Source organism: Cebus imitator, unplaced genomic scaffold (genome assembly GCF_001604975.1).
Source record: "Cebus imitator isolate Cc_AM_T3 unplaced genomic scaffold, Cebus_imitator-1.0 Scaffold96, whole genome shotgun sequence".
Lineage (NCBI taxonomy): Eukaryota > Metazoa > Chordata > Mammalia > Primates > Cebidae > Cebus > Cebus imitator.
Window position 1 is genome coordinate 3,805,366 of NW_016107411.1, and position 11,356 is coordinate 3,816,721.

The window sequence follows — 11,356 nt, forward strand, 5'->3', positions numbered from 1 at the left end:
CTCAAAAAAAAAAAAAAAGAAGTGGACTTGAATTTGAATGGGCACATCTGGGCCAGACGTGGTGGCTCACACCTGTAATCCCAGCACTTTGGGAGGCCATGGTGGGCGGATCACCTAGCCTGCCCAACATAGTGAAATCCCATCTCTACTAAAAATACAAAAATTAGCCTGGCGTGGTGGCAGGCACCTGTAGTCCCAGCTACTTGGGAAGCTGAGGCAGGAGAATCACTTGAACCCTGGAGGCGGAGGTTGCAGTGAGTTGAGGCAGGAAAACCACTTGAACCCTGGAGGCGGAGGTTGCAGTGAGCTGAGATCGCGCCACTGCACTCCAGTCTGGGCGACAGAGTGAGACTCCATTTAAAAAAAAAAGAAAGTGTGCTCACTTCGGCAGCACGTATACTAAAAAAAAAAAAAACAACGGGCACATCTGCAGTGGGAGGGGTATGGTACGGCGCATGTGAGGTCTAATGAGAAGACCCACCTGACCGGAGTGGAAGGGACAGGTTAGGGAGCTGAGGGCAGTGCACCTGCACAGGTAAATGGGTCAGGTTATGAAAGACCTTGAACATAATTAGATAGGGGTTCAGACTTGAAGCCCTAGGCAGTAGGGATTCACTTGACTGTCTTAGAGGGATTAACCCCCTTCTTTCTGTGTCTAGTACAGGTCTTACTCCCTACCCCATCCCTCCTTTCCTCTCCAACAGCCCCATGCTGGTTTGTTAGTTTGGAACATTCCAGCTCATGGTGTAATTTTATCAGAGCATCCTCACCTCAAAGATAACTAGCTTCCCTTTGAAGATGGCCATGAAGTGGCGTGGTTCCGTCCCCATCCTGACTCGAACCTGCACAGCGGCCCCATCAAACTGCCGATCCACCTCCACTGCCTGGAATGCTGAGGCTGCCAGCTCATCCTGTGAGGCGTGGCGGCCCTGCAATGGTGAGAGGACATGAAGGGCCCATCCTTCCTGCCCCAGCCCAGTGGCCAGAGAACGTATCAGGATCCAAAGCTGAAGCCTGTGACAGGCCTACCTGCCAGATGTACAAGATGTAATGCGGCTTCCCGTTCACCTCATATGTGTAGAGGACCAGATAACAGTCTCCCCCATAAAAGAAGCCATACCATTGATATTCCACGGGGACCAGCTCCAGGTTCTCAATTCTCCAGACCTGGGCATGGGAGGAGACACCATTTTCCAGAGATGGGGTGCTGGGAGGGGGATGGGCCACGCTAAAGAGAGAATCCAGGTGGGGAAGGTTCTAACGTTTACTCCATGTTCTCTTTCTCCCTCTGGTCCTCTCCCACTGGTGAGGACTCATCACATTTGCATGATTTGAATCCTGAGATTAACTGGGCCATCCTGGTCAGGAACATCCCATCATGCCTTGGTCTTTGCAAGGCTGAACGATGATTTGAATATACCTTCCAGGTGAGATATTAGAAGCATATTTGAGGATGTGCCTTTCACCCCTCTGAAAACTCTACAGACTGACAAGACTTAGAGAAGGTTGTTGAGGTGCCGGAGGGGAAAGAGAAAGCAAAGCAGAATCAGAATCACCTGCACCCCTGACCCCAGCAGGCCAGCCAGGAAGGCCAGTGCTGCTGCCTGCCCTGATGTTTGAATCAGTGGGCCTACCTCAACTTTTCCATTGCCATCATCGACCATTCTTTCCTGGGCAGATACCTCTGGCTTCGTGTGTAGCAGAGTCACATCAAACTTATCCTGGAAAACTTTAGCTGTGGAGAAAGGGTTGGGAAAAGCTGAGTGAGTAAGAAGCGACTGTGTCTGTCTTTCTAGAGAGACCCAGCAGTGAGAGGATGATTGGGGGTAATCTCACCAGTTTTACCAATGCTGAACGTTTTCCCCAGGCCCATGGTCTGGTCCTTTACTGACCACTTCTGGAACAGCTGCTTGAACATGGCTGACTCAGCACCATCGTTGACAGTCTCCACGTTGGTGCTGCTGGGGTAGCCCTTCATCTTGATGAAGCCCTGTAGAGCCACCCATTCCCAAAGGCAGGTCAGTCGTGGAGTATACTGAGTTCTTTGCTTGTCTGATAATTCACCTCTTTGAAGCTGCATAATAAGATCCCTCCCCTCTGGGAGTCAGAGTCAGATTCTAACTCATTTCTGCCTAAGGACCAAGTTACTTGCCTAAAAAAAATGACTGAGTGGAACATTTTTGGATCTCTTTATTGGCTTGTGGCGATTATGATTATTTATTTTTTGGAAGATTATCCTGTGTTCTTCCAGCACTTTTGTACTTACTTTATATCGCATTCGTTTGCTCATTTATTGCTTTGTAAATGCATCTTGCTTAGTTCATCTGCATGGATCTGCACAAATATAAGCTCCTTGAGGACAGGGCCATTAACCTTGATAAGTGATATCTCCTTAAATAATAATAGCCACCTTTTATTGAGCAGGTGCTGTGTGCCAAGTAGTGTTCTGAGTGCCTTTTTTTTTTTTTTAGACAGAGTCTCACTCTCACCCAGGCTGGAGTGCAGTGTGCGATCTCGGCTCACTGTAACCTCTGCCTCCTGGACTCAAGTGATTCTCCTGTCTTAGCGCCCGGCCAAGTAGCCGGGACTACAGGCATGCACCACCATGTCTGGCTAATTTTTTGTGTGTTTTTAGTAGAGACGGGGTTTCACCATGTTGGCCAGTCTGGTCTTGAACTCCTGACCACAGGTGATCTGCCTTCCTTGGCCTCCCAAAGCACTGGGATTACAGGCGTGAGCCACTGTGCCCAGCTCTGAGTGCGTTACAAATGATATTTAATCCTCATGATAACCCTAAGAGATGGGTATGATCCTCATGCTAGATATGGGGAAACTGAGGCCCAGTAGTCTTCCCCAGATCACTCAGCCGGGAAAGGCAAAACTTGAATTTGAATCCCAGTTTGTCTGTCTGACTGTGCAGTCCCTGTGTGTAACCACAATGTTATATGCTCAAATGCCTAGTATGGCTCTGTGAAATGACACATCTGGAATGCTCTTAGTAGAATTATTTAAACAGTATTGCACATCTGTAGCTCCTACCAGTGCTTTAGACATGGCTGCCTGTTTTTCAGCCTTTGTGGCTCTTTTTCCTTTCCACACGTATATCTTGGTTCCACTTTGGTCCAGGATGTAGCAGTCCTAAAGCAGTCAGAGACAGGAATGGTTGCTCAAGATCAGAAGGAAGATTCTTGCTGAGGGTCTGCTTCTGAAGCACGTCTGGCCACCCAAAGCGAAGTCCACCCAAACTCTACTTACATCATGGTTCAGTAAGTCCTGGACCAGAGGCCTCGTTGCTACCTCTGTGACCTCCAGCTGCCCAGCTGAATCTGAGACACTGGAGAAGGGGAGAGGTTAGCCTGTGCCTTTTCCTCTATAAAACATCTTGTAGTCAACTAGATGTCGTTCTGGTTTGTTTTAGTTTGGAGTTTCTGGGTAGGGTGTGACTTCTTAAGACAGTCATGGCTTGAGTGAGGACAGGAATGTGCAGACTCTTTTCTTTGGTGGAGACTTTTGTTTATCTCTCTCCCAAACATTATCCCTTCCACATCCCTGGGCATGTGTGGGCCAGAGTAAAGGAAAGGCCTCCTCAAGAGATGAGGAGAGTTGCTAATAAGAACAACTGCCTCCCTGAGCGGGGGATCTCCAAGCTTTCTAGGAGCTGCATTTGGAAAGGACTGAGAAAAAAAACAGATGGCTACACCCAAAACAAGGAGCCAAGCAGAGGTGGCTGGTGTTCTAGGGGACACCTTCCCCCCCACCCCAGCTTCCAGCTAAAGTCAGGTTTAGCTACTCACTGATACAACATGATATTTGATTTCTGCTGCTGATCTATGATCTCATCAGGGACTGCAGGCTTGATAATGGAGCGTCGGCCAAGGGTGTCCTGAAGGACCTTCATCAGCTCTGGGCTGGCTGCCTCCTTGTCTCCCTCGATCACTCCTATTTCAGCACGGCCCCCTCGCTCCCTGTCTCGAATATCCTTTGCCAGAAGCATAGCCTGCCAAAGAAGCCCAAGGAAGCCCTCAGCTCCTCTGGGACCCCTTTCTGCTTGATGTCTTTGGGGAAAGCAGCCTAGATCCCAGACACAGGAGTTATTAGAATGCTGAGGAGTCCAGGGTGAGTCACAAACTCACACACTTGGCCTGTCTCCAAGACAGATTCCACTCAAAGGCAGGGCTCCACCCTGATTCTTGGGGAAGAGCCAGCATGGAGGGAAGAAGAAAGAGGAACTTGAGCGTGCTAAGGCTAGGAAGCCATACCTTCAGGCGCTCCCCACTGTTGCTCTCAGGGCCATTCCATTGGATGATGACTTTCCCAAGGTCCAGCAAGAAAACATCACCTTGGTTGAAACTGTCCCAGCTCATTTCCACCTATAGATGAGGGGTAAACATTTTTCAGGAGGAATTCTTAGGTGCCAGGTGGAGAAGCCCTGGGCCTGGGGTAGACAGTGTGCAGGACTGACCTCGGTGGCCCTGATGTTTCTTTTCCCCTTCACGTGTAGCAGCCGCTTCACGTTGTAGGTGTTGGTCTCCATGTGCTTCATACCAGAGGCGACACCCCCCTTCTTGTAGCTGGGGGAACATCCATTAGTTATTAGAGTGCCTGCTGTGTGCTAGGATCTGGGAGACAGGGGTGAGTTACACAGATGCAGCCTCACTCGTGTGATGATGACAGTACATCAGCAAGGTAAATACAGAGGGTGGCAGCTGCTGCCCTACAAGTAGACTGGGTGAGTGACTTTCTGGTAGCGAGGTGGGGCAGTCTTCTCTGAAGAAGTGACATTTGAGCTGAGATACTACAGGGTAAATGAACCAATACCAGAGGAATAGTGCTCCAGGCAGAGGAGACATCAGTGATGAAGACCCCTGCAGCACAGAGGGCTTGTTTTGTTCCAGGAACTGTCTGAATGTCAGTGTGTCACTTCGAGAGGGGCACAAGTTGGGCTGCAGCAGAAGCATTAATGACTCAACAGCCTTAAGACCACCTATGCTCGGAATCAGCTCCCCGACCCTGGCACAGCCCAGCCCAGCCTCTGATCCAGGGGTCCTGTACTTTAAGGGAATTCAGAAGGTAACCCTGGAGCAGAGGGGCTTTGTCCTGGGGTTCCCCAGTGGCTCAGTGTGGTCCTCTGTGCCCAGAAGGGCCTCAGTGGAGACTGCCGACCTGCGAGAAGCTGATCTTGGCCTGGCCTCACAATTCTCAAGCTCATTGGAATTCCTCTTTTTGTTTTAATGTCAAGGGCAAAGTTTTGAGTTAAAGTTCTCAATTGATGAAACGTCATCATCATCGACCTGCACTCCCTCTCTTGTGTTATGTGTCTGTGTATTCCCTTTATCTGCATGCCTTACTTCCACTCCTTCCCCTGTGTACGCTTCCATTCTGTTGTTTTTATTTTCATTCTAGTAAACTATGCCCCACCACCACCTTTTTTTTTTAAAGACAGAGTCTCACTCTGTCACCCAGGCTAGAGTTCAGTAGTGCAATCATGGCTCATTGCAGCCTTGACCTCCCAGGCTCAAGTGATGCTCATCAGGGACTGCAGGCTTGATAATGGAGGGCTTGATAACCTCAGCCCACAGAGTAGCTAGGACTACAGGAGTGCACCACCACCATGCCTGGCTAGGGTTTTTAACAAAACATTTTTTGTAGAGATGGGGGGGTCTCACTATGTGTCCTAGGCTGGTCTCGAACTCCTGGGCTCAAGCAATCCTCCTGCCTCAACCTCCCAAAGTGTTGGGATTACAGGCATGAGCCACCATGCCCAGCCTGTCCTGCTGAGCACCATGTTGCAAGCTCTGTCTTGTGTTAAGGCGTGTGTCTGTTGCTTCCGGCTCCTGCATACTACTCTGTGGTGTCCATGTCCAGTCTCCCAGTGATGGACACCTATGTTGCCTGCAGATTCCTAACACCATTAATGAGGCTGCTATGAATAGTCTGGTCCACATGCCCTTATGGACCTGGGTATGTGAGGGTTTCTGTGAGTTACACACGAAGGAGTGGGATTTGCAAGTGGCCCTGACTACTCTCCAGGATTCTGTGCTAGTCCGCACTTCCACCAGCAGGGCACAAGGGCTCCTATTTCTCCACAGCCTTGCCAACACTTGGCACCTCCCAGCTGTTTAATTTGCTACTGTAGTAGGTGGAAGTGACAGCTTTGTTTTGATTTGCATTTCTCTGATTACTTCTTCATATGCATTTTGGCCTTTTGGGTTTCCTCTTCTGTAAACTGCTGTTTCTGTCCTTGCTCTGTGCACCCCTACTCACATGATGCCCTGCTTGAAGTAGCCACGGAAGGTGTCTGACTCATGGTACTGGACCTCTCGGTGCTGCACAGGGCTGCCTCCCAGGTAGTCGTCCAGCTGTGTGGTGTAGATGGCTGCGCAGCTCTGCTCATCCTGGGAAGAGTCCTTCCCGATCCAGAAGTGGATGTCCTGGGACAGGAGACTGGCCACTCTCCGGATCTGGGATGTAGCCAGAGAGATCAGGTCTGGGGCCAGCTCACCTCCCCTTTGCTGCTGGCCTTCTGGCTTGAGGAGAATGCAGCACATGTGCCTGCCCTTGGCAGACTCAGGGCCCTCTCTCCTGCAGTGGATGCTGGAGCCGCCCTGGCCCCCTGAGCAGACCTGCAATCACGGCATAAGCTTTGGCAGCCCAAATGTTCCCCACATTTGGGGAAAGTTGACAGCTTGTTGTTCCCCAAATAAATAGAAACCAAAGGGCATCTTTTCCCAGCCGGGTTTCAGCTTACCTCACAGGCCCCTTGGCCCCTTGCACTCACACAGCTGGTACAGTGCTGATGGGTACACCTGTATGGCCCTGTCAGCACCATTCATGTGAGTCTCCTCCATGGGGATGAGCACTTAGAGGCTGGAGACAGGCCTTACTTTTATCTGGCCTTCTTCCACACCGCTTTAATGTAAGGCTAGGCCTGCGAGAAGTGCTGCTTGTAGGTGGCTCACTGAGGTTCAGACGGAGGGCCCTCCCCACATCCTTTGAGGCAGAATTAAAACCCAGGCCTAATGATGGCCTTTGGTAGTCAGACTGGAGGTCTGCTCTGCATAGCACTGAGGAACCATTGAGATGGATACCAGGGACTGCCTGCCTTCCCTCACCAGCACAGCTCTCTGTAGAGCTCAGGAACTGGCCCGAGGGGAGAAGTTCACAGGAGTGGGGAGGAGGGTGCTCACCGAGAGGATGACGTAGCAGTCCCCCTCATAGAAGTTGCCGTGGGCACTCACGGGCACCAGCGCCAGCTCCATTTTCTGGAAGGACAAGGGGTGGGTGTAGGCTGCATTCCCTCCTTCCTCCCTTCCCCACAAGCCTCCCTCTCCTCTGCCATTTGGTGCAGGTGGTAGGGAGAAGGAAAGGAGATGTTCCTGATGACCTTATAGGACGAGAGGCAGCCAGCCACAGGGTTAATGTGGCCACCCCTCTGGCTTCTGTCAGCTGTGCTTATATCACCCTGGATCTGAATCTGGGTCCCTATCCTGCTTACCCCTCATCCTAGTTTCCTCTCGACTTCCTGCCCGGTCTCATCTCACTCTATTGTGGGAAGCCTGTGAGCCCTACACGTCCAGCCCTTTGCTAGATATAAACGACCAAGTACAAACCCTTCTCTGAGCCGTTGTGCCAGCACCTCCAACACTCTTCCCAATGCTGACTGCTGGGTGCTGGCCCAGGCCCATGTAGGAAAGGACACTTGGATTCTGTGGGGCTGTGGGAGGTGGAGGATAACATTTGGGGAGTGCCAGCGGTCAGCAGGGCTGTGTGCCAAGTGCCTTATATTTGGAGTCTGGGTCAGGGCTCTGATTTGTTACTGCACGTGTGGCTTGGCCCTGGAAGGCTGTTCACACACCCTCGATGTAGATTTTCATTACTCTCTCCAGGTGTGGGAAACTTGCAGCCATACTTGTGTGTGTTCTACATAAAATGTGTTAAATGTTAAATATACTGCAAATCTGGTAAACCATGTTTTAGTACCTGTTAGTTTTTAAGGAAACTGGAAGCCTTAAAACAATGGAAGTGACCTGGGCCTCACAGTCTCTGCGATGCTTGCTGGAGAGCTGACTCTCCCTCCTGGCTGAGGATAGTGAAGTGAGGCATCACCTCGGGGTTTTATGTAGCAGCAACTGACTGGGCTGGGGCAGAGGTTGGGAGGAATCCTCATATCTGGCAGGTGGAGCTACCCAAGCCAGGGTGTTTCTCAGCTATGGATTGCTGGAGCTCACAGCCACCCAGAGGGGCTCAAGCCCAAGTGGAGATGGGATGAACAGTGCCTCATCTCTGCATTGCCCCCTCAGTTCTCCCCATACTTTATAGGAGCCAGGGTGCCCTGTGGAAGACATGTTCCATTTCTCTGATGGAAGCCACCAGGAGTCTGCTGGGTAGGTCCCACCTGTCTTTCTAGGGCATTTCCTGCAAGTGCAGACTTACTGAGCAGGTGGCTGGATAAAGGACAAGCTTGTTTTTGCCTGAAGCCCTGTTCTCTGGGGCTGAGCATTTCCTCCACCTGCCAACCACCTGCTTTGAGCACCCAGGAGAGGTGAAGGATGGGAAACAGGTACTTTGATGCTGCCTCTCACTGTCCTCAAACCACAGGCTAAGGGCTGCTGGTGGGCTGCTGCCTAGCAGTCCCAGGCAGCCAGACTCTGCTTCCAGATGCCATGGTCATAATTAAGGTGCCTCCAGCCCAGCTCACCTCTATTCTCCAGACGATGATCCCAGGGTCGTTGTTCACAGACCTGAAGGCACTGCTCAGAGACATGGTGCTTGTCTTTCCAGGACTGAAATGTCACAGAGCAAGAGGGGAGATGATGCCCTTCACCATAGTGGACGTCAGTCCAGTTTTTCTGCTAAGTTACTTCCCAGTCTCTTATTAGCCATCTTGCCACAGCTTCATGGTGTATCCCTGCACCATTTCACAATAACGGGGGCAAGGACTTGTTCAAGTGCACATGGTAAGCCTGGCTGACCTGGGGATTACCATCCATGAGTTCTGCTTCCCACCTACCACTGCCCGAAAGAGCTCTGGTCATTGTCATGGTTATTTACCAAAGGGGTGTTAAATATGTTAAGCCCTGTATTGATTCACTTTGCATATGTTATCTCTAATTTTCAGAAGGTGATTTTCTTCATCTTACATTGTGTGAATTTGAGGTTTAGAAAGGCTGAATAACTTGCACAAGATCACACACTAGAATGAAATCCTTATCTGATCCCCAAACCTGTGCTTCTAGCCACTTTGATGTACTACAACCCTTCCTAAACCAATCTAAGTTCAGTGGCATTTGGACAGAAAAGCTAGTCAGAAAAAGTATTTCCAAACTGAGTTGCCTTCTCTCACTCTCATCCCCTCTAATTCTTTCCAAGTTCCCTGCTTGCAAGGCCTTCTCCACAGTCAACTTTGATCTCCTCTTTGGCTTTTATCTTTTTTTTTTTTAAGTAAACTATTGTAAAACTCAACCCTTCCCTCTTTTGTCATATGACTATTATATTCCCTGTGCTTTCCAGATGCAAAGGAAAATAAAATGGCAGGGCGGGCCTGGGACAAAGGGTTCTGGTGCCAGCAGGGTGTGGCCTGGCCTGGCCTGCGGACAGATGACTTCCTCTCTCCCTCCCACACAGACCCAAGCTTCTCTGTGGAAGTGTGAACCTCAGACACTCAGACATCTCCAGTTCCTTCAGGACTGAGCAAGTCAGGGTGGGGAGAGGGAGGAAGTGGTAAAGATCTGAGTCTGTGTGGGTCGTGCACCATCTGTATTCAAGGAGCATCTTGGGTAATGAAGGACCTATCCATGTCCACCGTCACGTAGATGCTTTATAGAAGTAAAATACCTACTTCTTGCTCTCAAGGAGCTTGAAATCTAATGACATGAATAATTAATGTAAACTAGATTAATTTCTCCCGAGAAGCAAAGGAAAAAGGATGAGGTTGATGGATTTATATAACATTTAAAAATTTTCACCCACAAAGGACTGTATGGATTTTTGCTATGTGGGGACATACTGCGCTTGTTAAGAGGAACATGTCTGACCATTCTTTTCGTGAACCTTGATGGACAAAGCCAAGTTTGGAAAACATGTACCATTATCTAGTATGGACTTTGGCAAAACAAAACAAAACAAAAAAAACGTAGAGCACAAAGCAAACTCCCTTTGTCTAGTGCTATAGCAGGACTAAAGCAAGGCAGTGGTGCGGAGCAGCCAGTGTTTGAGAATTTGATTTGACGACTTGTGCTGCCCCACCCTGTGCTGCTCAGAATTGGCAGGATATATGGTGTTTGGGTTTTCTTCAGACTCTATGTAGCAGGCATTAAAGGCAAAAGCCATGAGCCAACTAGGGGAAGGGGACAAGGGCCAGTGAATTCATTCCTTGGAGATAGAGAACTGTCACCTTGGTAAGAGCCAGCATTAATTAGGACTGTGAGCCTCAGAGGCTGAATCCTGTCCCATTTCCCAGCAGGAATTTAGGAATCAAGGAGTTCACTGGTGTAGGCACCCCAAAGAGGATAAGCTCCAGGAAGGGACTTCCTGCCACATGGAACACACGGAAAATTCTGACATCAAAGTCTCCCAAAGCTGGGTATCTCCTTCTCTCCTCCCTAATTCTAATTCAGTATCCTTTGAGAGGTCTGTGAAACCCCTTGTGGGAGTACAGTTTTGAAATTTCAGGTTAAATGCCAGTGGCCTTTAATTCTCAGAGATGCCTTTATGGATGGACCCTGAGCAGAGGAAGCTGTTTTGTTGTTTTTGAGACAGGGTCTCACTCTGTCACCCAGGCTGGAGTGCAGTGGTATGATCACAGCTCACTTCAATCTCCACCTCCTGGGCTCAAGTGATCCCCCTGCCTCAGCCTCCTGAGAAGATGGGGCCACAGGTATCCACCACCACGCCTGGCTATTTTTTGATTTTCTGTAGACAGAGGTTCTCACTATTTTGCCCAGGATGGTCACAAGTTACAATTCCTAGGCTCAAGCAATCCTTATGCTCTGGCCTCCCAAAGTGCTGGGATTACAACTGTGAGCCACCTCTGTGGGCCAGGAAGCTGGTTTTAACTCCTCCTGCCTTGCTCCAGACCATCTTTCTCTAAGGATAGGTGAAAGGAGTCTGTCTTTCCCAGCTTTTGAGAATGTCCCCTATATGTTCAGTTTTCTCTAAGGGCTTCTACTTCTCAACAAGAAGTTTGCAAAACTGGCCAGACTCCTGGTTCATTTTAAAAGCGTCATCTCTGGCCGGGCGCGGTGGCTCACGCCTGTAATCCCGGCACTTTGGGAGGCCGAGGCGGGTGGATCATGAGGTCAAGAGATCGAGACCATCCTGGTCAAAATGGTGAAACCCCGTCTCTACTAAAAATACA

The 11,356-nt window shown here is 49.8% G+C and overlaps 1 protein-coding gene across 2 annotated transcripts in view; it reads right to left on the bottom strand.

The window, feature by feature from the left end:
* The window catches only part of AVIL (advillin), a 22,124-nt gene that overhangs the window by 9,881 nt on the left and 887 nt on the right, over nt 1-11,356 (bottom strand). Inside the window, exons 2-13 of one of the 2 annotated variants that reach the window (XM_037741246.1) lie at nt 8,699-8,783; nt 7,188-7,262; nt 6,265-6,461; nt 4,463-4,571; nt 4,260-4,370; nt 3,795-3,997; nt 3,256-3,334; nt 3,040-3,138; nt 1,837-1,990; nt 1,635-1,735; nt 1,030-1,167; nt 771-929 (exon numbers count right to left, since the gene is read on the bottom strand). In XM_037741246.1, the coding sequence (XP_037597174.1) occupies nt 771-929; nt 1,030-1,167; nt 1,635-1,735; nt 1,837-1,990; nt 3,040-3,138; nt 3,256-3,334; nt 3,795-3,997; nt 4,260-4,370; nt 4,463-4,571; nt 6,265-6,461; nt 7,188-7,262; nt 8,699-8,764 (1,491 nt within the window). In that variant the 5' untranslated portion in view covers nt 8,765-8,783. Of the gene's footprint in view, nt 1-770; nt 930-1,029; nt 1,168-1,634; nt 1,736-1,836; nt 1,991-3,039; nt 3,139-3,255; nt 3,335-3,794; nt 3,998-4,259; nt 4,371-4,462; nt 4,572-6,264; nt 6,462-7,187; nt 7,971-8,698; nt 8,784-11,356 lie in introns of those variants that run through there. The other variant, XM_037741245.1, reaches the window with a different exon arrangement.